Source organism: Petromyzon marinus, chromosome 71, assembly GCF_048934315.1.
Source record: "Petromyzon marinus isolate PM22_M1 ecotype Great Lakes invasive population chromosome 71, UKy_Petmar_22M1.pri1.0, whole genome shotgun sequence".
Taxonomy (NCBI): Eukaryota; Metazoa; Chordata; class Hyperoartia; order Petromyzontiformes; family Petromyzontidae; genus Petromyzon; species Petromyzon marinus.
The window spans coordinates 1,954,359-1,975,512 of record NC_133737.1 but is presented as its reverse complement, the minus strand read 5'-3'; the positions used below and the strand labels follow the sequence as shown (position 1 = coordinate 1,975,512).

At 41.4% G+C, this 21,154-nt stretch overlaps 1 protein-coding gene across 7 annotated transcripts in view; it reads right to left on the bottom strand.

Moving 5' to 3' along the window:
* LOC142906819 (uncharacterized) overlaps positions 1-21,154 on the bottom strand; it is a 138,780-nt gene extending 117,626 nt beyond the window's left edge. For 2 of the 7 annotated variants that reach the window (XM_076055397.1, XM_076055398.1), the window contains exons 1-2: positions 20,921-21,154; positions 18,897-19,019 (exon numbers count right to left, since the gene is read on the bottom strand). In XM_076055397.1, the coding sequence (XP_075911512.1) occupies positions 18,897-18,946 (50 nt within the window). In that variant the 5' untranslated portion in view covers positions 18,947-19,019; positions 20,921-21,154. Of the gene's footprint in view, positions 1-18,896; positions 19,465-20,920 lie in introns of those variants that run through there. The other 5 variants (XM_076055403.1, XM_076055402.1, XM_076055401.1 and 2 more) reach the window with 5 other exon arrangements.

Sequence of the window (21,154 nt, the reverse complement as noted above, 5' to 3'; positions counted from 1 at the left end):
CCATAGTCTCTACTATCAGCTCCCCCACCTACAAACTAGCTCGTTTTTTGTCTGAAATCCTGCGTCCTTTCACTGGAAAGACCACCTCTGCGGTACAAAATTCTACTCACCTGGTATCAACAATCAAGGGTATTTCCCTGTCCCCAGACGACCTGCTTGTCAGTTTTGATGTAGTTTCCTTATTCACCAAGGTTCCTGTACCTGACACCATTGCAATCATTGAAGACTTGGTTCATCAAGGACTAAACACTGAGGTACCCCCCCTGGTGAGACACTGTTTAACCAATACATACTTCACTTGGAATGGAACTTTCTACAAACAAACTGAGGGCACCCCAATGGGCTCCCCCCTTTCTCCAGTTATAGCTAACATTTTCATGGAGAAATTTGAGACTGACGCCATCCAGACTGCCACTCTGCGCCCAACCTTATGGAAGAGGTACGTGGATGACACTTTTGTCATCTGGCCACATGGCCGGCCTGCTCTAGACCAATTCTTCGACCACATCAATTCCATACACCCAGCCATCAGATTTACCATGGAAGTCGAAATAGATGGCAAGATACCTTTTTTGGATGTCCTAATTAAAAAGAGACCTGATGGTTCATTGAGCCACTCTGTCTACAGGAAAGCTACCCATACGGATGCTTATCTGAAACCGGATTCCCACCACCATCCATCACAGAAGAATTCTCTCATCAAGACTCTGTATCATAGAGCCCAATGCATATCCGACCAGGAACACATAAGCAGTGAACTCAAGCACGTACACCAAGCTCTTAGGGCTAATGGTTACTCCGACTATACAATCCGCAAAGCTATCACTCAAACCATGAAGAAGAACCCTCTTGAGGAGCCTTTCAAAACCATCACTTTACCCTACATTGCTGGGATCACAAAAAAGATCTCCAAAATCTTGAATAAACACAAGATCCAGGTCCGTTTCAACACATTACATAAAATCCGTAATCTGGTTCCGTCTGTAAAAGATGTGATTCCAGACATACAATACCCTGGTGTCTACAAACTAAGTTGCCTCTGTGGTAGTAGTTACATTGGAGAAACCAAACGCCATATCTCGGACCGCATTCGTGAACATAAAGCAGACCTTAAACACGGTAGGACCAACACCTCGGCCGTAGCAGATCATTGTTATAATTCAGTAGGCTCACATGACATTGACTTCTCCAAGACGGAGGTTCTTTGTAAGCCATCTGGCTTCCATGAGAGATTCGTTCATGAGGCTATCCACATATACAAACACAGAGACAATTTCAACCGAGAAGATGGATTCTATCTTAGCAATCATTGGAAAGATTTGATAAATCATTTCAGTTCTTGATTGATTGTTCACGCTTACAGTGGCTTTCAGACAGCATACATAAAAACAAATTTCGTCTCCCCCCTCCTCTTTTCAAAAAATAGATGGACTAGTCCTGGGCAAACTGCCAATCGTTGCACGTGACGCAAACGTTATTTTTATATATATAAATAAATAAATGTGCCGTTTTCAAAATAAATTTATGCAAACCGACACACCTGATGATGACCGTTTGAGTTATGGTCGAAACGTCGTGAGAATTTTTTATTGTTTTATATATATTTTGTTATTTTGTTGTTTCTCTTCAACGTGACTTTACCGAAAAAACTAAGAATATGAATTACTGCAGTCACGAAAGCTTTAAATCAAAATTTAATCGCCTCTACGGGGAGGGTTTTCACATAACTTTAAGATCCTTCAACAAACTCCGGGATAAGAAAGCTCAGCTGATCGAGTCTCTCACCTTCCTGAAGAGATGCCGCGACTCTGGGGTAATACCAATCGCATTTACACTCACCTCTGCTACTGTAACTTCTTCTAATGCGAAACGAATTCTTTTCAAAACTAGCTTAGCTCTTATCTCAGAAAAAATCAGACTTATACGCACAGAACTAGATCAGTTAGACAAGACACTCTACAAATCACACTTATCATTGACGGCAATAATGTCCACATCGGATTGGGAACATGTAGACAATATGACTGCCTCTTCAGCTGCTACTATGTCGACCAAATGTAAGGAAAACCTGATTTCCAAATTTAACCTCCTCTTCAACAAAAGACCGGACCCACACACCAAAAAGTTAGACGTTAATAAAGTCGTAATTAATCGCAGTAACAGTTCTATTTCCGATGGTCTGAAATCCGTTTTAGCTAAAGGTCTAAACTTTGCAGTCACACCTAAACACATACCAGTTAATGATATAATTGCCCAAGTAGACGTTGCTCTCAGGGGCCTGGGTCACATCGCTGCAGACGTAGCAAGATCTGAAATCGCTGCAACCCTCAAAAACGCTAAGATGCCAGCTAGCAACCTCAGCAAAGATGAGCGTTTTGAATTATATAAATTAAAAAAGAGGAATGATATTGTAGTTCTCTCAGCTGACAAAGGCAAAGCTACTGTCATCATGGATAAAATAGAATACAACAACAAAATTAAAGAATTACTCGACGATGGTAGTTATACAAAAATAAAAAGAGATCCCACCAACAGCCTCGTCATACAAACCAACAAAATAATTTCTGATTCAACCGCATTAATTGATCAATCTAAACAGTTTTCGTTGAAACCTTCTGCTGCCAGGCCACCAAGATTATACGGCTTACCAAAAATACATAAAGTTGATACACCTCTTCGTCCCATAGTCTCTACTATCAGCTCCCCCACCTACAAACTAGCTCGTTTTTTGTCTGAAATCCTGCGTCCTTTCACTGGAAAGACCACCTCTGCGGTACAAAATTCTACTCACCTGGTATCAACAATCAAGGGTATTTCCCTGTCCCCAGACGACCTGCTTGTCAGTTTTGATGTAGTTTCCTTATTCACCAAGGTTCCTGTACCTGACACCATTGCAATCATTGAAGACTTGGTTCATCAAGGACTAAACACTGAGGTACCCCCCCTGGTGAGACACTGTTTAACCAATACATACTTCACTTGGAATGGAACTTTCTACAAACAAACTGAGGGCACCCCAATGGGCTCCCCCCTTTCTCCAGTTATAGCTAACATTTTCATGGAGAAATTTGAGACTGACGCCATCCAGACTGCCACTCTGCGCCCAACCTTATGGAAGAGGTACGTGGATGACACTTTTGTCATCTGGCCACATGGCCGGCCTGCTCTAGACCAATTCTTCGACCACATCAATTCCATACACCCAGCCATCAGATTTACCATGGAAGTCGAAATAGATGGCAAGATACCTTTTTTGGATGTCCTAATTAAAAAGAGACCTGATGGTTCATTGAGCCACTCTGTCTACAGGAAAGCTACCCATACGGATGCTTATCTGAAACCGGATTCCCACCACCATCCATCACAGAAGAATTCTCTCATCAAGACTCTGTATCATAGAGCCCAATGCATATCCGACCAGGAACACATAAGCAGTGAACTCAAGCACGTACACCAAGCTCTTAGGGCTAATGGTTACTCCGACTATACAATCCGCAAAGCTATCACTCAAACCATGAAGAAGAACCCTCTTGAGGAGCCTTTCAAAACCATCACTTTACCCTACATTGCTGGGATCACAAAAAAGATCTCCAAAATCTTGAATAAACACAAGATCCAGGTCCGTTTCAACACATTACATAAAATCCGTAATCTGGTTCCGTCTGTAAAAGATGTGATTCCAGACATACAATACCCTGGTGTCTACAAACTAAGTTGCCTCTGTGGTAGTAGTTACATTGGAGAAACCAAACGCCATATCTCGGACCGCATTCGTGAACATAAAGCAGACCTTAAACACGGTAGGACCAACACCTCGGCCGTAGCAGATCATTGTTATAATTCAGTAGGCTCACATGACATTGACTTCTCCAAGACGGAGGTTCTTTGTAAGCCATCTGGCTTCCATGAGAGATTCGTTCATGAGGCTATCCACATATACAAACACAGAGACAATTTCAACCGAGAAGATGGATTCTATCTTAGCAATCATTGGAAAGATTTGATAAATCATTTCAGTTCTTGATTGATTGTTCACGCTTACAGTGGCTTTCAGACAGCATACATAAAAACAAATTTCGTCTCCCCCCTCCTCTTTTCAAAAAATAGATGGACTAGTCCTGGGCAAACTGCCAATCGTTGCGCGTGACGCAAACGTTATTTTTTATATATATATAAATAAATGTGCCGTTTTCAAAATAAATTTATGCAAACCGACACACCTGATGATGACCGTTTGAGTTATGGTCGAAACGTCGTGAGAATTTTTTATTGTTTTATATATATTTTGTTATTTTGTTGTTTCTCTTCAACGTGACTTTACCGAAAAAACTAAGAATATGAATTACTGCAGTCACGAAAGCTTTAAATCAAAATTTAATCGCCTCTACGGGGAGGGTTTTCACATAACTTTAAGATCCTTCAACAAACTCCGGGATAAGAAAGCTCAGCTGATCGAGTCTCTCACCTTCCTGAAGAGATGCCGCGACTCTGGGGTAATACCAATCGCATTTACACTCACCTCTGCTACTGTAACTTCTTCTAATGCGAAACGAATTCTTTTCAAAACTAGCTTAGCTCTTATCTCAGAAAAAATCAGACTTATACGCACAGAACTAGATCAGTTAGACAAGACACTCTACAAATCACACTTATCATTGACGGCAATAATGTCCACATCGGATTGGGAACATGTAGACAATATGACTGCCTCTTCAGCTGCTACTATGTCGACCAAATGTAAGGAAAACCTGATTTCCAAATTTAACCTCCTCTTCAACAAAAGACCGGACCCACACACCAAAAAGTTAGACGTTAATAAAGTCGTAATTAATCGCAGTAACAGTTTTATTTCCGATGGTCTGAAATCCGTTTTAGCTAAAGGTCTAAACTTTGCAGTCACACCTAAACACATACCAGTTAATGATATAATTGCCCAAGTAGACGTTGCTCTCAGGGGCCTGGGTCACATCGCTGCAGACGTAGCAAGATCTGAAATCGCTGCAACCCTCAAAAACGCTAAGATGCCAGCTAGCAACCTCAGCAAAGATGAGCGTTTTGAATTATATAAATTAAAAAAGAGGAATGATATTGTAGTTCTCTCAGCTGACAAAGGCAAAGCTACTGTCATCATGGATAAAATAGAATACAACAACAAAATTAAAGAATTACTCGACGATGGTAGTTATACAAAAATAAAAAGAGATCCCACCAACAGCCTCGTCATACAAACCAACAAAATAATTTCTGATTCAACCGCATTAATTGATCAATCTAAACAGTTTTCGTTGAAACCTTCTGCTGCCAGGCCACCAAGATTATACGGCTTACCAAAAATACATAAAGTTGATACACCTCTTCGTCCCATAGTCTCTACTATCAGCTCCCCCACCTACAAACTAGCTCGTTTTTTGTCTGAAATCCTGCGTCCTTTCACTGGAAAGACCACCTCTGCGGTACAAAATTCTACTCACCTGGTATCAACAATCAAGGGTATTTCCCTGTCCCCAGACGACCTGCTTGTCAGTTTTGATGTAGTTTCCTTATTCACCAAGGTTCCTGTACCTGACACCATTGCAATCATTGAAGACTTGGTTCATCAAGGACTAAACACTGAGGTACCCCCCCTGGTGAGACACTGTTTAACCAATACATACTTCACTTGGAATGGAACTTTCTACAAACAAACTGAGGGCACCCCAATGGGCTCCCCCCTTTCTCCAGTTATAGCTAACATTTTCATGGAGAAATTTGAGACTGACGCCATCCAGACTGCCACTCTGCGCCCAACCTTATGGAAGAGGTACGTGGATGACACTTTTGTCATCTGGCCACATGGCCGGCCTGCTCTAGACCAATTCTTCGACCACATCAATTCCATACACCCAGCCATCAGATTTACCATGGAAGTCGAAATAGATGGCAAGATACCTTTTTTGGATGTCCTAATTAAAAAGAGACCTGATGGTTCATTGAGCCACTCTGTCTACAGGAAAGCTACCCATACGGATGCTTATCTGAAACCGGATTCCCACCACCATCCATCACAGAAGAATTCTCTCATCAAGACTCTGTATCATAGAGCCCAATGCATATCCGACCAGGAACACATAAGCAGTGAACTCAAGCACGTACACCAAGCTCTTAGGGCTAATGGTTACTCCGACTATACAATCCGCAAAGCTATCACTCAAACCATGAAGAAGAACCCTCTTGAGGAGCCTTTCAAAACCATCACTTTACCCTACATTGCTGGGATCACAAAAAAGATCTCCAAAATCTTGAATAAACACAAGATCCAGGTCCGTTTCAACACATTACATAAAATCCGTAATCTGGTTCCGTCTGTAAAAGATGTGATTCCAGACATACAATACCCTGGTGTCTACAAACTAAGTTGCCTCTGTGGTAGTAGTTACATTGGAGAAACCAAACGCCATATCTCGGACCGCATTCGTGAACATAAAGCAGACCTTAAACACGGTAGGACCAACACCTCGGCCGTAGCAGATCATTGTTATAATTCAGTAGGCTCACATGACATTGACTTCTCCAAGACGGAGGTTCTTTGTAAGCCATCTGGCTTCCATGAGAGATTCGTTCATGAGGCTATCCACATATACAAACACAGAGACAATTTCAACCGAGAAGATGGATTCTATCTTAGCAATCATTGGAAAGATTTGATAAATCATTTCAGTTCTTGATTGATTGTTCACGCTTACAGTGGCTTTCAGACAGCATACATAAAAACAAATTTCGTCTCCCCCCTCCTCTTTTCAAAAAATAGATGGACTAGTCCTGGGCAAACTGCCAATCGTTGCGCGTGACGCAAACGTTATTTTTTATATATATATAAATAAATGTGCCGTTTTCAAAATAAATTTATGCAAACCGACACACCTGATGATGACCGTTTGAGTTATGGTCGAAACGTCGTGAGAATTTTTTATTGTTTTATATATATTTTGTTATTTTGTTGTTTCTCTTCAATGTGACTTTACCGAAAAAACTAAGAATATGAATTACTGCAGTCACGAAAGCTTTAAATCAAAATTTAATCGCCTCTACGGGGAGGGTTTTCACATAACTTTAAGATCCTTCAACAAACTCCGGGATAAGAAAGCTCAGCTGATCGAGTCTCTCACCTTCCTGAAGAGATGCCGCGACTCTGGGGTAATACCAATCGCATTTACACTCACCTCTGCTACTGTAACTTCTTCTAATGCGAAACGAATTCTTTTCAAAACTAGCTTAGCTCTTATCTCAGAAAAAATCAGACTTATACGCACAGAACTAGATCAGTTAGACAAGACACTCTACAAATCACACTTATCATTGACGGCAATAATGTCCACATCGGATTGGGAACATGTAGACAATATGACTGCCTCTTCAGCTGCTACTATGTCGACCAAATGTAAGGAAAACCTGATTTCCAAATTTAACCTCCTCTTCAACAAAAGACCGGACCCACACACCAAAAAGTTAGACGTTAATAAAGTTGTAATTAATCGCAGTAACAGTTCTATTTCCGATGGTCTGAAATCCGTTTTAGCTAAAGGTCTAAACTTTGCAGTCACACCTAAACACATACCAGTTAATGATATAATTGCCCAAGTAGACGTTGCTCTCAGGGGCCTGGGTCACATCGCTGCAGACGTAGCAAGATCTGAAATCGCTGCAACCCTCAAAAACGCTAAGATGCCAGCTAGCAACCTCAGCAAAGATGAGCGTTTTGAATTATATAAATTAAAAAAGAGGAATGATATTGTAGTTCTCTCAGCTGACAAAGGCAAAGCTACTGTCATCATGGATAAAATAGAATACAACAACAAAATTAAAGAATTACTCGACGATGGTAGTTATACAAAAATAAAAAGAGATCCCACCAACAGCCTCGTCATACAAACCAACAAAATAATTTCTGATTCAACCGCATTAATTGATCAATCTAAACAGTTTTCGTTGAAACCTTCTGCTGCCAGGCCACCAAGATTATACGGCTTACCAAAAATACATAAAGTTGATACACCTCTTCGTCCCATAGTCTCTACTATCAGCTCCCCCACCTACAAACTAGCTCGTTTTTTGTCTGAAATCCTGCGTCCTTTCACTGGAAAGACCACCTCTGCGGTACAAAATTCTACTCACCTGGTATCAACAATCAAGGGTATTTCCCTGTCCCCAGACGACCTGCTTGTCAGTTTTGATGTAGTTTCCTTATTCACCAAGGTTCCTGTACCTGACACCATTGCAATCATTGAAGACTTGGTTCATCAAGGACTAAACACTGAGGTACCCCCCCTGGTGAGACACTGTTTAACCAATACATACTTCACTTGGAATGGAACTTTCTACAAACAAACTGAGGGCACCCCAATGGGCTCCCCCCTTTCTCCAGTTATAGCTAACATTTTCATGGAGAAATTTGAGACTGACGCCATCCAGACTGCCACTCTGCGCCCAACCTTATGGAAGAGGTACGTGGATGACACTTTTGTCATCTGGCCACATGGCCGGCCTGCTCTAGACCAATTCTTCGACCACATCAATTCCATACACCCAGCCATCAGATTTACCATGGAAGTCGAAATAGATGGCAAGATACCTTTTTTGGATGTCCTAATTAAAAAGAGACCTGATGGTTCATTGAGCCACTCTGTCTACAGGAAAGCTACCCATACGGATGCTTATCTGAAACCGGATTCCCACCACCATCCATCACAGAAGAATTCTCTCATCAAGACTCTGTATCATAGAGCCCAATGCATATCCGACCAGGAACACATAAGCAGTGAACTCAAGCACGTACACCAAGCTCTTAGGGCTAATGGTTACTCCGACTATACAATCCGCAAAGCTATCACTCAAACCATGAAGAAGAACCCTCTTGAGGAGCCTTTCAAAACCATCACTTTACCCTACATTGCTGGGATCACAAAAAAGATCTCCAAAATCTTGAATAAACACAAGATCCAGGTCCGTTTCAACACATTACATAAAATCCGTAATCTGGTTCCGTCTGTAAAAGATGTGATTCCAGACATACAATACCCTGGTGTCTACAAACTAAGTTGCCTCTGTGGTAGTAGTTACATTGGAGAAACCAAACGCCATATCTCGGACCGCATTCGTGAACATAAAGCAGACCTTAAACACGGTAGGACCAACACCTCGGCCGTAGCAGATCATTGTTATAATTCAGTAGGCTCACATGACATTGACTTCTCCAAGACGGAGGTTCTTTGTAAGCCATCTGGCTTCCATGAGAGATTCGTTCATGAGGCTATCCACATATACAAACACAGAGACAATTTCAACCGAGAAGATGGATTCTATCTTAGCAATCATTGGAAAGATTTGATAAATCATTTCAGTTCTTGATTGATTGTTCACGCTTACAGTGGCTTTCAGACAGCATACATAAAAACAAATTTCGTCTCCCCCCTCCTCTTTTCAAAAAATAGATGGACTAGTCCTGGGCAAACTGCCAATCGTTGCGCGTGACGCAAACGTTATTTTTTTTATATATATATATAAATAAATAAATGTGCCGTTTTCAAAATAAATTTATGCAAACCGACACACCTGATGATGATCGTTTGAGTTATGGTCGAAACGTCGTGAGAATTTTTTATTGTTTTATATATATTTTGTTATTTTGTTGTTTCTTTTCAACGTGACTTTACCGAAAAAACTAAGAATATGAATTACTGCAGTCACGAAAGCTTTAAATCAAAATTTAATCGCCTCTACGGGGAGGGTTTTCACATAACTTTAAGATCCTTCAACAAACTCCGGGATAAGAAAGCTCAGCTGATCGAGTCTCTCACCTTCCTGAAGAGATGCCGCGACTCTGGGGTAATACCAATCGCATTTACACTCACCTCTGCTACTGTAACTTCTTCTAATGCGAAACGAATTCTTTTCAAAACTAGCTTAGCTCTTATCTCAGAAAAAATCAGACTTATACGCACAGAACTAGATCAGTTAGACAAGACACTCTACAAATCACACTTATCATTGACGGCAATAATGTCCACATCGGATTGGGAACATGTAGACAATATGACTGCCTCTTCAGCTGCTACTATGTCGACCAAATGTAAGGAAAACCTGATTTCCAAATTTAACCTCCTCTTCAACAAAAGACCGGACCCACACACCAAAAAGTTAGACGTTAATAAAGTCGTAATTAATCGCAGTAACAGTTCTATTTCCGATGGTCTGAAATCCGTTTTAGCTAAAGGTCTAAACTTTGCAGTCACACCTAAACACATACCAGTTAATGATATAATTGCCCAAGTAGACGTTGCTCTCAGGGGCCTGGGTCACATCGCTGCAGACGTAGCAAGATCTGAAATCGCTGCAACCCTCAAAAACGCTAAGATGCCAGCTAGCAACCTCAGCAAAGATGAGCGTTTTGAATTATATAAATTAAAAAAGAGGAATGATATTGTAGTTCTCTCAGCTGACAAAGGCAATGCTACTGTCATCATGGATAAAATAGAATACAACAACAAAATTAAAGAATTACTCGACGATGGTAGTTATACAAAAATAAAAAGAGATCCCACCAACAGCCTCGTCATACAAACCAACAAAATAATTTCTGATTCAACCGCATTAATTGATCAATCTAAACAGTTTTCGTTGAAACCTTCTGCTGCCAGGCCACCAAGATTATACGGCTTACCAAAAATACATAAAGTTGATACACCTCTTCGTCCCATAGTCTCTACTATCAGCTCCCCCACCTACAAACTAGCTCGTTTTTTGTCTGAAATCCTGCGTCCTTTCACTGGAAAGACCACCTCTGCGGTACAAAATTCTACTCACCTGGTATCAACAATCAAGGGTATTTCCCTGTCCCCAGACGACCTGCTTGTCAGTTTTGATGTAGTTTCCTTATTCACCAAGGTTCCTGTACCTGACACCATTGCAATCATTGAAGACTTGGTTCATCAAGGACTAAACACTGAGGTACCCCCCCTGGTGAGACACTGTTTAACCAATACATACTTCACTTGGAATGGAACTTTCTACAAACAAACTGAGGGCACCCCAATGGGCTCCCCCCTTTCTCCAGTTATAGCTAACATTTTCATGGAGAAATTTGAGACTGACGCCATCCAGACTGGCACTCTGCGCCCAACCTTATGGAAGAGGTACGTGGATGACACTTTTGTCATCTGGCCACATGGCCGGCCTGCTCTAGACCAATTCTTCGACCACATCAATTCCATACACCCAGCCATCAGATTTACCATGGAAGTCGAAATAGATGGCAAGATACCTTTTTTGGATGTCCTAATTAAAAAGAGACCTGATGGTTCATTGAGCCACTCTGTCTACAGGAAAGCTACCCATACGGATGCTTATCTGAAACCGGATTCCCACCACCATCCATCACAGAAGAATTCTCTCATCAAGACTCTGTATCATAGAGCCCAATGCATATCCGACCAGGAACACATAAGCAGTGAACTCAAGCACGTACACCAAGCTCTTAGGGCTAATGGTTACTCCGACTATACAATCCGCAAAGCTATCACTCAAACCATGAAGAAGAACCCTCTTGAGGAGCCTTTCAAAACCATCACTTTACCCTACATTGCTGGGATCACAAAAAAGATCTCCAAAATCTTGAATAAACACAAGATCCAGGTCCGTTTCAACACATTACATAAAATCCGTAATCTGGTTCCGTCTGTAAAAGATGTGATTCCAGACATACAATACCCTGGTGTCTACAAACTAAGTTGCCTCTGTGGTAGTAGTTACATTGGAGAAACCAAACGCCATATCTCGGACCGCATTCGTGAACATAAAGCAGACCTTAAACACGGTAGGACCAACACCTCGGCCGTAGCAGATCATTGTTATAATTCAGTAGGCTCACATGACATTGACTTCTCCAAGACGGAGGTTCTTTGTAAGCCATCTGGCTTCCATGAGAGATTCGTTCATGAGGCTATCCACATATACAAACACAGAGACAATTTCAACCGAGAAGATGGATTCTATCTTAGCAATCATTGGAAAGATTTGATAAATCATTTCAGTTCTTGATTGATTGTTCACGCTTACAGTGGCTTTCAGACAGCATACATAAAAACAAATTTCGTCTCCCCCCTCCTCTTTTAAAAAAATAGATGGACTAGTCCTGGGCAAACTGCCAATCGTTGCGCGTGACGCAAACGTTATATTTTTTATATAAATAAATAAATAAATGTGCCGTTTTCAAAATAAATTTATGCAAACCGACACACCTGATGATGACCGTTTGAGTTATGGTCGAAACGTCGTGAGAATTTTTTATTGTTTTATATATATTTTGTTATTTTGTTGTTTCTCTTCAACGTGACTTTACCGAAAAAACTAAGAATATGAATTACTGCAGTCACGAAAGCTTTAAATCAAAATTTAATCGCCTCTACGGGGAGGGTTTTCACATAACTTTAAGATCCTTCAACAAACTCCGGGATAAGAAAGCTCAGCTGATCGAGTCTCTCACCTTCCTGAAGAGATGCCGCGACTCTGGGGTAATACCAATCGCATTTACACTCACCTCTGCTACTGTAACTTCTTCTAATGCGAAACGAATTCTTTTCAAAACTAGCTTAGCTCTTATCTCAGAAAAAATCAGACTTATACGCACAGAACTAGATCAGTTAGACAAGACACTCTACAAATCACACTTATCATTGACGGCAATAATGTCCACATCGGATTGGGAACATGTAGACAATATGACTGCCTCTTCAGCTGCTACTATGTCGACCAAATGTAAGGAAAACCTGATTTCCAAATTTAACCTCCTCTTCAACAAAAGACCGGACCCACACACCAAAAAGTTAGACGTTAATAAAGTCGTAATTAATCGCAGTAACAGTTCTATTTCCGATGGTCTGAAATCCGTTTTAGCTAAAGGTCTAAACTTTGCAGTCACACCTAAACACATACCAGTTAATGATATAATTGCCCAAGTAGACGTTGCTCTCAGGGGCCTGGGTCACATCGCTGCAGACGTAGCAAGATCTGAAATCGCTGCAACCCTCAAAAACGCTAAGATGCCAGCTAGCAACCTCAGCAAAGATGAGCGTTTTGAATTATATAAATTAAAAAAGAGGAATGATATTGTAGTTCTCTCAGCTGACAAAGGCAATGCTACTGTCATCATGGATAAAATAGAATACAACAACAAAATTAAAGAATTACTCGACGATGGTAGTTATACAAAAATAAAAAGAGATCCCACCAACAGCCTCGTCATACAAACCAACAAAATAATTTCTGATTCAACCGCATTAATTGATCAATCTAAACAGTTTTCGTTGAAACCTTCTGCTGCCAGGCCACCAAGATTATACGGCTTACCAAAAATACATAAAGTTGATACACCTCTTCGTCCCATAGTCTCTACTATCAGCTCCCCCACCTACAAACTAGCTCGTTTTTTGTCTGAAATCCTGCGTCCTTTCACTGGAAAGACCACCTCTGCGGTACAAAATTCTACTCACCTGGTATCAACAATCAAGGGTATTTCCCTGTCCCCAGACGACCTGCTTGTCAGTTTTGATGTAGTTTCCTTATTCACCAAGGTTCCTGTACCTGACACCATTGCAATCATTGAAGACTTGGTTCATCAAGGACTAAACACTGAGGTACCCCCCCTGGTGAGACACTGTTTAACCAATACATACTTCACTTGGAATGGAACTTTCTACAAACAAACTGAGGGCACCCCAATGGGCTCCCCCCTTTCTCCAGTTATAGCTAACATTTTCATGGAGAAATTTGAGACTGACGCCATCCAGACTGCCACTCTGCGCCCAACCTTATGGAAGAGGTACGTGGATGACACTTTTGTCATCTGGCCACATGGCCGGCCTGCTCTAGACCAATTCTTCGACCACATCAATTCCATACACCCAGCCATCAGATTTACCATGGAAGTCGAAATAGATGGCAAGATACCTTTTTTGGATGTCCTAATTAAAAAGAGACCTGATGGTTCATTGAGCCACTCTGTCTACAGGAAAGCTACCCATACGGATGCTTATCTGAAACCGGATTCCCACCACCATCCATCACAGAAGAATTCTCTCATCAAGACTCTGTATCATAGAGCCCAATGCATATCCGACCAGGAACACATAAGCAGTGAACTCAAGCACGTACACCAAGCTCTTAGGGCTAATGGTTACTCCGACTATACAATCCGCAAAGCTATCACTCAAACCATGAAGAAGAACCCTCTTGAGGAGCCTTTCAAAACCATCACTTTACCCTACATTGCTGGGATCACAAAAAAGATCTCCAAAATCTTGAATAAACACAAGATCCAGGTCCGTTTCAACACATTACATAAAATCCGTAATCTGGTTCCGTCTGTAAAAGATGTGATTCCAGACATACAATACCCTGGTGTCTACAAACTAAGTTGCCTCTGTGGTAGTAGTTACATTGGAGAAACCAAACGCCATATCTCGGACCGCATTCGTGAACATAAAGCAGACCTTAAACACGGTAGGACCAACACCTCGGCCGTAGCAGATCATTGTTATAATTCAGTAGGCTCACATGACATTGACTTCTCCAAGACGGAGGTTCTTTGTAAGCCATCTGGCTTCCATGAGAGATTCGTTCATGAGGCTATCCACATATACAAACACAGAGACAATTTCAACCGAGAAGATGGATTCTATCTTAGCAATCATTGGAAAGATTTGATGAATCATTTCAGTTCTTGATTGATTGTTCACGCTTACAGTGGCTTTCAGACAGCATACATAAAAACAAATTTCGTCTCCCCCCTCCTCTTTTAAAAAAATAGATGGACTAGTCCTGGGCAAACTGCCAATCGTTGCGCGTGACGCAAACGTTATTTTTTATATATATATAAATAAATGTGCCGTTTTCAAAATAAATTTATGCAAACCGACACACCTGATGATGACCGTTTGAGTTATGGTCGAAACGTCGTGAGAATTTTTTATTGTTTTATATATATTTTGTTATTTTGTTGTTTCTCTTCAACGTGACTTTACCGAAAAAACTAAGAATATGAATTACTGCAGTCACGAAAGCTTTAAATCAAAATTTAATCGCCTCTACGGGGAGAGTTTTCACGTAACTTTAAGATCCTTCAACAAACTCCGGGATAAGAAAGCTCAGCTGATCGAGTCTCTCACCTTCCTGAAGAGATGCCGCGACTCTGGGGTAATACCAATCGCATTTACACTCACCTCTGCTACTGTAACTTCTTCTAATGCGAAACGAATTCTTTTCAAAACTAGCTTAGCTCTTATCTCAGAAAAAATCAGACTTATACGCACAGAACTAGATCAGTTAGACAAGACACTCTACAAATCACACTTATCATTGACGGCAATAATGTCCACATCGGATTGGGAACATGTAGACAATATGACTGCCTCTTCAGCTGCTACTATGTCGACCAAATGTAAGGAAAACCTGATTTCCAAATTTAACCTCCTCTTCAACAAAAGACCGGACCCACACACCAAAAAGTTAGACGTTAATAAAGTCGTAATTAATCGCAGTAACAGTTCTATTTCCGATGGTCTGAAATCCGTTTTAGCTAAAGGTCTAAACTTTGCAGTCACACCTAAACACATACCAGTTAATGATATAATTGCCCAAGTAGACGTTGCTCTCAGGGGCCTGGGTCACATCGCTGCAGACGTAGCAAGATCTGAAATCGCTGCAACCCTCAAAAACGCTAAGATGCCAGCTAGCAACCTCAGCAAAGATGAGCGTTTTGAATTATATAAATTAAAAAAGAGGAATGATATTGTAGTTCTCTCAGCTGACAAAGGCAATGCTACTGTCATCATGGATAAAATAGAATACAACAACAAAATTAAAGAATTACTCGACGATGGTAGTTATACAAAAATAAAAAGAGATCCCACCAACAGCCTCGTCATACAAACCAACAAAATAATTTCTGATTCAACCGCATTAATTGATCAATCTAAACAGTTTTCGTTGAAACCTTCTGCTGCCAGGCCACCAAGATTATACGGCTTACCAAAAATACATAAAGTTGATACACCTCTTCGTCCCATAGTCTCTACTATCAGCTCCCCCACCTACAAACTAGCTCGTTTTTTGTCTGAAATCCTGCGTCCTTTCACTGGAAAGACCACCTCTGCGGTACAAAATTCTACTCACCTGGTATCAACAATCAAGGGTATTTCCCTGTCCCCAGACGACCTGCTTGTCAGTTTTGATGTAGTTTCCTTATTCACCAAGGTTCCTGTACCTGACACCATTGCAATCATTGAAGACTTGGTTCATCAAGGACTAAACACTGAGGTACCCCCCCTGGTGAGACACTGTTTAACCAATACATACTTCACTTGGAATGGAACTTTCTACAAACAAACTGAGGGCACCCCAATGGGCTCCCCCCTTTCTCCAGTTATAGCTAACATTTTCATGGAGAAATTTGAGACTGACGCCATCCAGACTGCCACTCTGCGCCCAACCTTATGGAAGAGGTACGTGGATGACACTTTTGTCATCTGGCCACATGGCCGGCCTGCTCTAGACCAATTCTTCGACCACATCAATTCCATACACCCAGCCATCAGATTTACCATGGAAGTCGAAATAGATGGCAAGATACCTTTTTTGGATGTCCTAATTAAAAAGAGACCTGATGGTTCATTGAGCCACTCTGTCTACAGGAAAGCTACCCATACGGATGCTTATCTGAAACCGGATTCCCACCACCATCCATCACAGAAGAATTCTCTCATCAAGACTCTGTATCATAGAGCCCAATGCATATCCGACCAGGAACACATAAGCAGTGAACTCAAGCACGTACACCAAGCTCTTAGGGCTAATGGTTACTCCGACTATACAATCCGCAAAGCTATCACTCAAACCATGAAGAAGAACCCTCTTGAGGAGCCTTTCAAAACCATCACTTTACCCTACATTGCTGGGATCACAAAAAAGATCTCCAAAATCTTGAATAAACACAAGATCCAGGTCCGTTTCAACACATTACATAAAATCCGTAATCTGGTTCCGTCTGTAAAAGATGTGATTCCAGACATACAATACCCTGGTGTCTACAAACTAAGTTGCCTCTGTGGTAGTAGTTACATTGGAGAAACCAAACGCCATATCTCGGACCGCATTCGTGAACATAAAGCAGACCTTAAACACGGTAGGACCAACACCTCGGCCGTAGCAGATCATTGTTATAATTCAGTAGGCTCACATGACATTGACTTCTCCAAGACGGAGGTTCTTTGTAAGCCATCTGGCTTCCATGAGAGATTCGTTCATGAGGCTATCCACATATACAAACACAGAGACAATTTCAACCGAGAAGATGGATTCTATCTTAGCAATCATTGGAAAGATTTGATAAATCATTTCAGTTCTTGATTGATTGTTCACGCTTACAGTGGCTTTCAGACAGCATACATAAAAACAAATTTCGTCTCCCCCCTCCTCTTTTCAAAAAATAGATGGACTAGTCCTGGGTAAACTGCCAATCGTTGCGCGTGACGCAAACGTTATTTATATATATATAAATAAATATGCCGTTTTCAAAATAAATTTATGCAAACCGACACACCTGATGATGACCGTTTGAGTTATGGTCGAAACGTCGTGAGAATTTTTTATTGTTTTATATATATTTTGTTATTTTGTTGTTTCTCTTCAACGTGACTTTACCGAAAAAACTAAGAATATGAATTACTGCAGTCACGAAAGCTTTAAATCAAAATTTAATAGCAAAGGCTGTTGAAAATAATACTATTTGCATTATGCAGAAATGCATAAATTAATGTTCAATCGCAATTTAGAGGTGTGAAGCCAGTCTTAGATTTGCTTGAATGCTTGGATGAACAGATCTAACTTCAGATGCACATGTGCTGTGTTAATTTCCTGTTTCCATTCTTACAAAAAGTCCCAGAGGAAAATTAAAATAAGCTATTGTTTTGATTTAACCTCCATGTTCAATAGTTAATATACTTTACTGCAAATACAAACTTGACATTGTCACACACTGGCATGGTACAAAGGTGGTGGTGTGTCCAGAACCATGCCTGGCCACCTTCATCTGCTCATTATTAATGCTTTCTCACTTCACCATGTAATTAATTTAAGATCAATCAACATAGCAGAGGCCCACAATAAGTTCAGCTTTCACTTACACTATGTAACACGATTTTTTTTTGTCGCTGGATGGCTAGTGTTATTTTTTTATTGGTCATGCCCACAAACTTTCGTTTTGTAACCAGGACTTTACGTGAAGGAATGACACAAATGCGCACGTTTTCTCATTGAAAATAGGTACATTTCAAAAGATCACTGTCCTGGTCACAAAAGCAAAGTTTGTGGGGAATAATAGCCATTTTCTGTACTTTTGAGGCATAAGCAATTAGAAAATAACACTTACTACGCAGGGACAATTTTTTTTTGTTACACAGTGTTATCAATCATGTTTGCTGTCGGCGATAATCAAACTAATTGTTGAGTTCATAATGCAGTGAAATAACTGCGAGATAAACTCTGAAATACACGTACATTTCGCGTGGATCATTAACATATTATACGAACAAAACATCCAACATTCATGACGAATTGCAAGTAACCTTTTCCCAGTGCTAATGCCATGATAGGTGCAATTTAAGGCCATGTAAGTGTGGATTCCGTGTCAGCAGGTAATGGGAATGATCCAGGTGTCAAGGGATGACTGACAGAAGAACCAGCTGTGCTCCCCACTGTCTTGCTGGGTTTTAGTAACCCAGCGTTCCACCTATTATTCATGTGGGCGTTGCTCTTCCGACCTCATCGTTATTGCAGAGCAACTAACTCTTATCTGCCATGAAGCATACCTCACGGGCCTCCTCCACAGAGGCCGATCTCCACTCCTGGCACAAGTCATCGGCAGGTCCGATCACCTCCACATCCTCCAGTCTCTTCTCTAGCCAATGCCTCGCCTGACCAGCCCCTAATATCTGGACAAAAAGCTGCTTGAGCATGCAGTGTCTGGGAATGCGGGATTCATGACCAAACCAATGCAGCCTCGCCTGCCAAAGAAACTCAAGATTATATTCTATATTGATATCTTAAGGGTCTGCAAGCTTCTAATATAATATAAACTGGTTGAATAGAGGATAAATCATTGGCAGGCCAGCCTTCACTGTATAAGCCAGCACAGATGGTCATTTACAGTGAGGGAAAAAAGTATTTGATCCCCTGCTGATTTTGTACGTTCGCCCACTGACAAAGAAATGATCAGTGTATAATTTTAATGGTAGGTTTATTTGAACAGTGAGAGACAGAATAACAACAAAATCCAGAAAAACGCATGTCAAAAATGTTATAAATTGATTTGCATTTGAATGAGGGAAATAAGTATTTGACGCCCTCTCAATCAGAAAGATTTCTGGCAGCCAGGTGCCTTTTATGCAGGTAACGAGCTGAGATTAGGAGCACACTCTTAAAGGGAGTGCTCCTAAACTCAGCTTGTTACCTGTATAAAAGACACCTGTCCACAGAAGCAATCAATCAATCAGATTCCAAACTCTCCACCATGGTCAAGACCAAAGAGCTCTCCAAGGATGTCAGGGACAAGATTGTAGACCTACACAAGGCTGGAATGGGCTACAAGACCATTGCCAAGCAGCTTTGTGAGAAGGTGACAACAGTTGGTGCGATTATTCGCAAATGGAAGAAACACAAAAGAACTGTCAATATCCCTCGACCTGGGGCTCCATGCAAGATCTCACCTCGTGGAGTTGCAATGATCATGAGATCGGTGTGGAATCAGCCCAGAACTACACGGGAGGATCTTGTCAATGATCTCAAGGCAGCTGGGACCATAGTCACCATGAAAACAATTGGTAACACACTACGTCGTGAAGGACTGAAATGCTGCAGCGCCCGCAAGGTCCCCCTGCTCCAGACAGCACATATACATGCCCGTCTGAAGTTTGCCAATGAACATCTGAATGATTCAGAGGACAATTAGGTGAAAGTGTTGTGGTCAGATAAGACCAAAATGGAGCTCTTTGGCATCAACTCAACTCGCCGTGTTTGGAGGAGGAATGCTGCCTATGACCCCAAGAACACCACCCCCACCGTCAAACATGGAGGTGGAAACATTATGCTTTGGGGGTGTTTTTCTGCCAAGTGGACAGGCCAACTTCACCGCATCAAAGGGATGATGGACGGGGCCATGTACCGTCAAATATTGGGTGAGAACCTCCTTCACTCAGCCAGGGCATTGAAAATGGGTCGTGGATGGGTATTCCAGCATTACAATGACCCAAAACACACGGCCAAGGCAACAAAGGAGTGGCTCAAGAAGCACATTAAGGTCCTAGAGTGGCCTAGCCAGTCTCCAGACCTTAATCCCATAGAAAATCTGTGGAGGGAGCTGAAAGTTCGAGTTGTTATTTTATTTTATCAATTTATTATTTTATTATCATTCTACGTGGTGGTGACTTTACCGAAAGAACCACAGTGAGAATATTATTGTGTTATTTTATTTTATCAATTTATTATTTTATTATCATTCTACGTGGTGGTAACTTTACCTAAAGAACCACAGTGAGAATATTATTGTTATTTTATTTTATCAATTTATTATTTTATTATCATTCTACGTGGTGGTGACTTAACCGACAGAACCAAAGAAGATTAAAGCGAGAGAATTAAAGCAAATGCAATCAGGCGATGGGCAGGAGGCGAGGCCCCGCATGGCTAGGCCCCGCGTTGTAATGTTCCGACCTGGACGTCGATTCCATTACTCGCTGCTACTCAATTGATATCCCTACGAGAGAGAGAGACGGAGCGAGGCTCTACCTGGGTAAACAACAACAACACGACAACAACCACGAGGTGAATTTCTCACCTCGTAGTATCTCAGTGAGAGCAGGCACGCGCGTAGTGCAGAAGCTTCCCGCTATATAGTGACGTCACGCGGCAGCAGGAGGTGACGTGACGTCACTCGCGTGGTCTCAACGCACAATCCCCTCCCCCCAACGAGCTGCGGTGTAACTGAATAAATTATGTTAATGAGACAGGCTCACTTCCATTGATGGATGAGGCGTGGTATGCTGAAACCGGCACAATGAACTCGCGACGG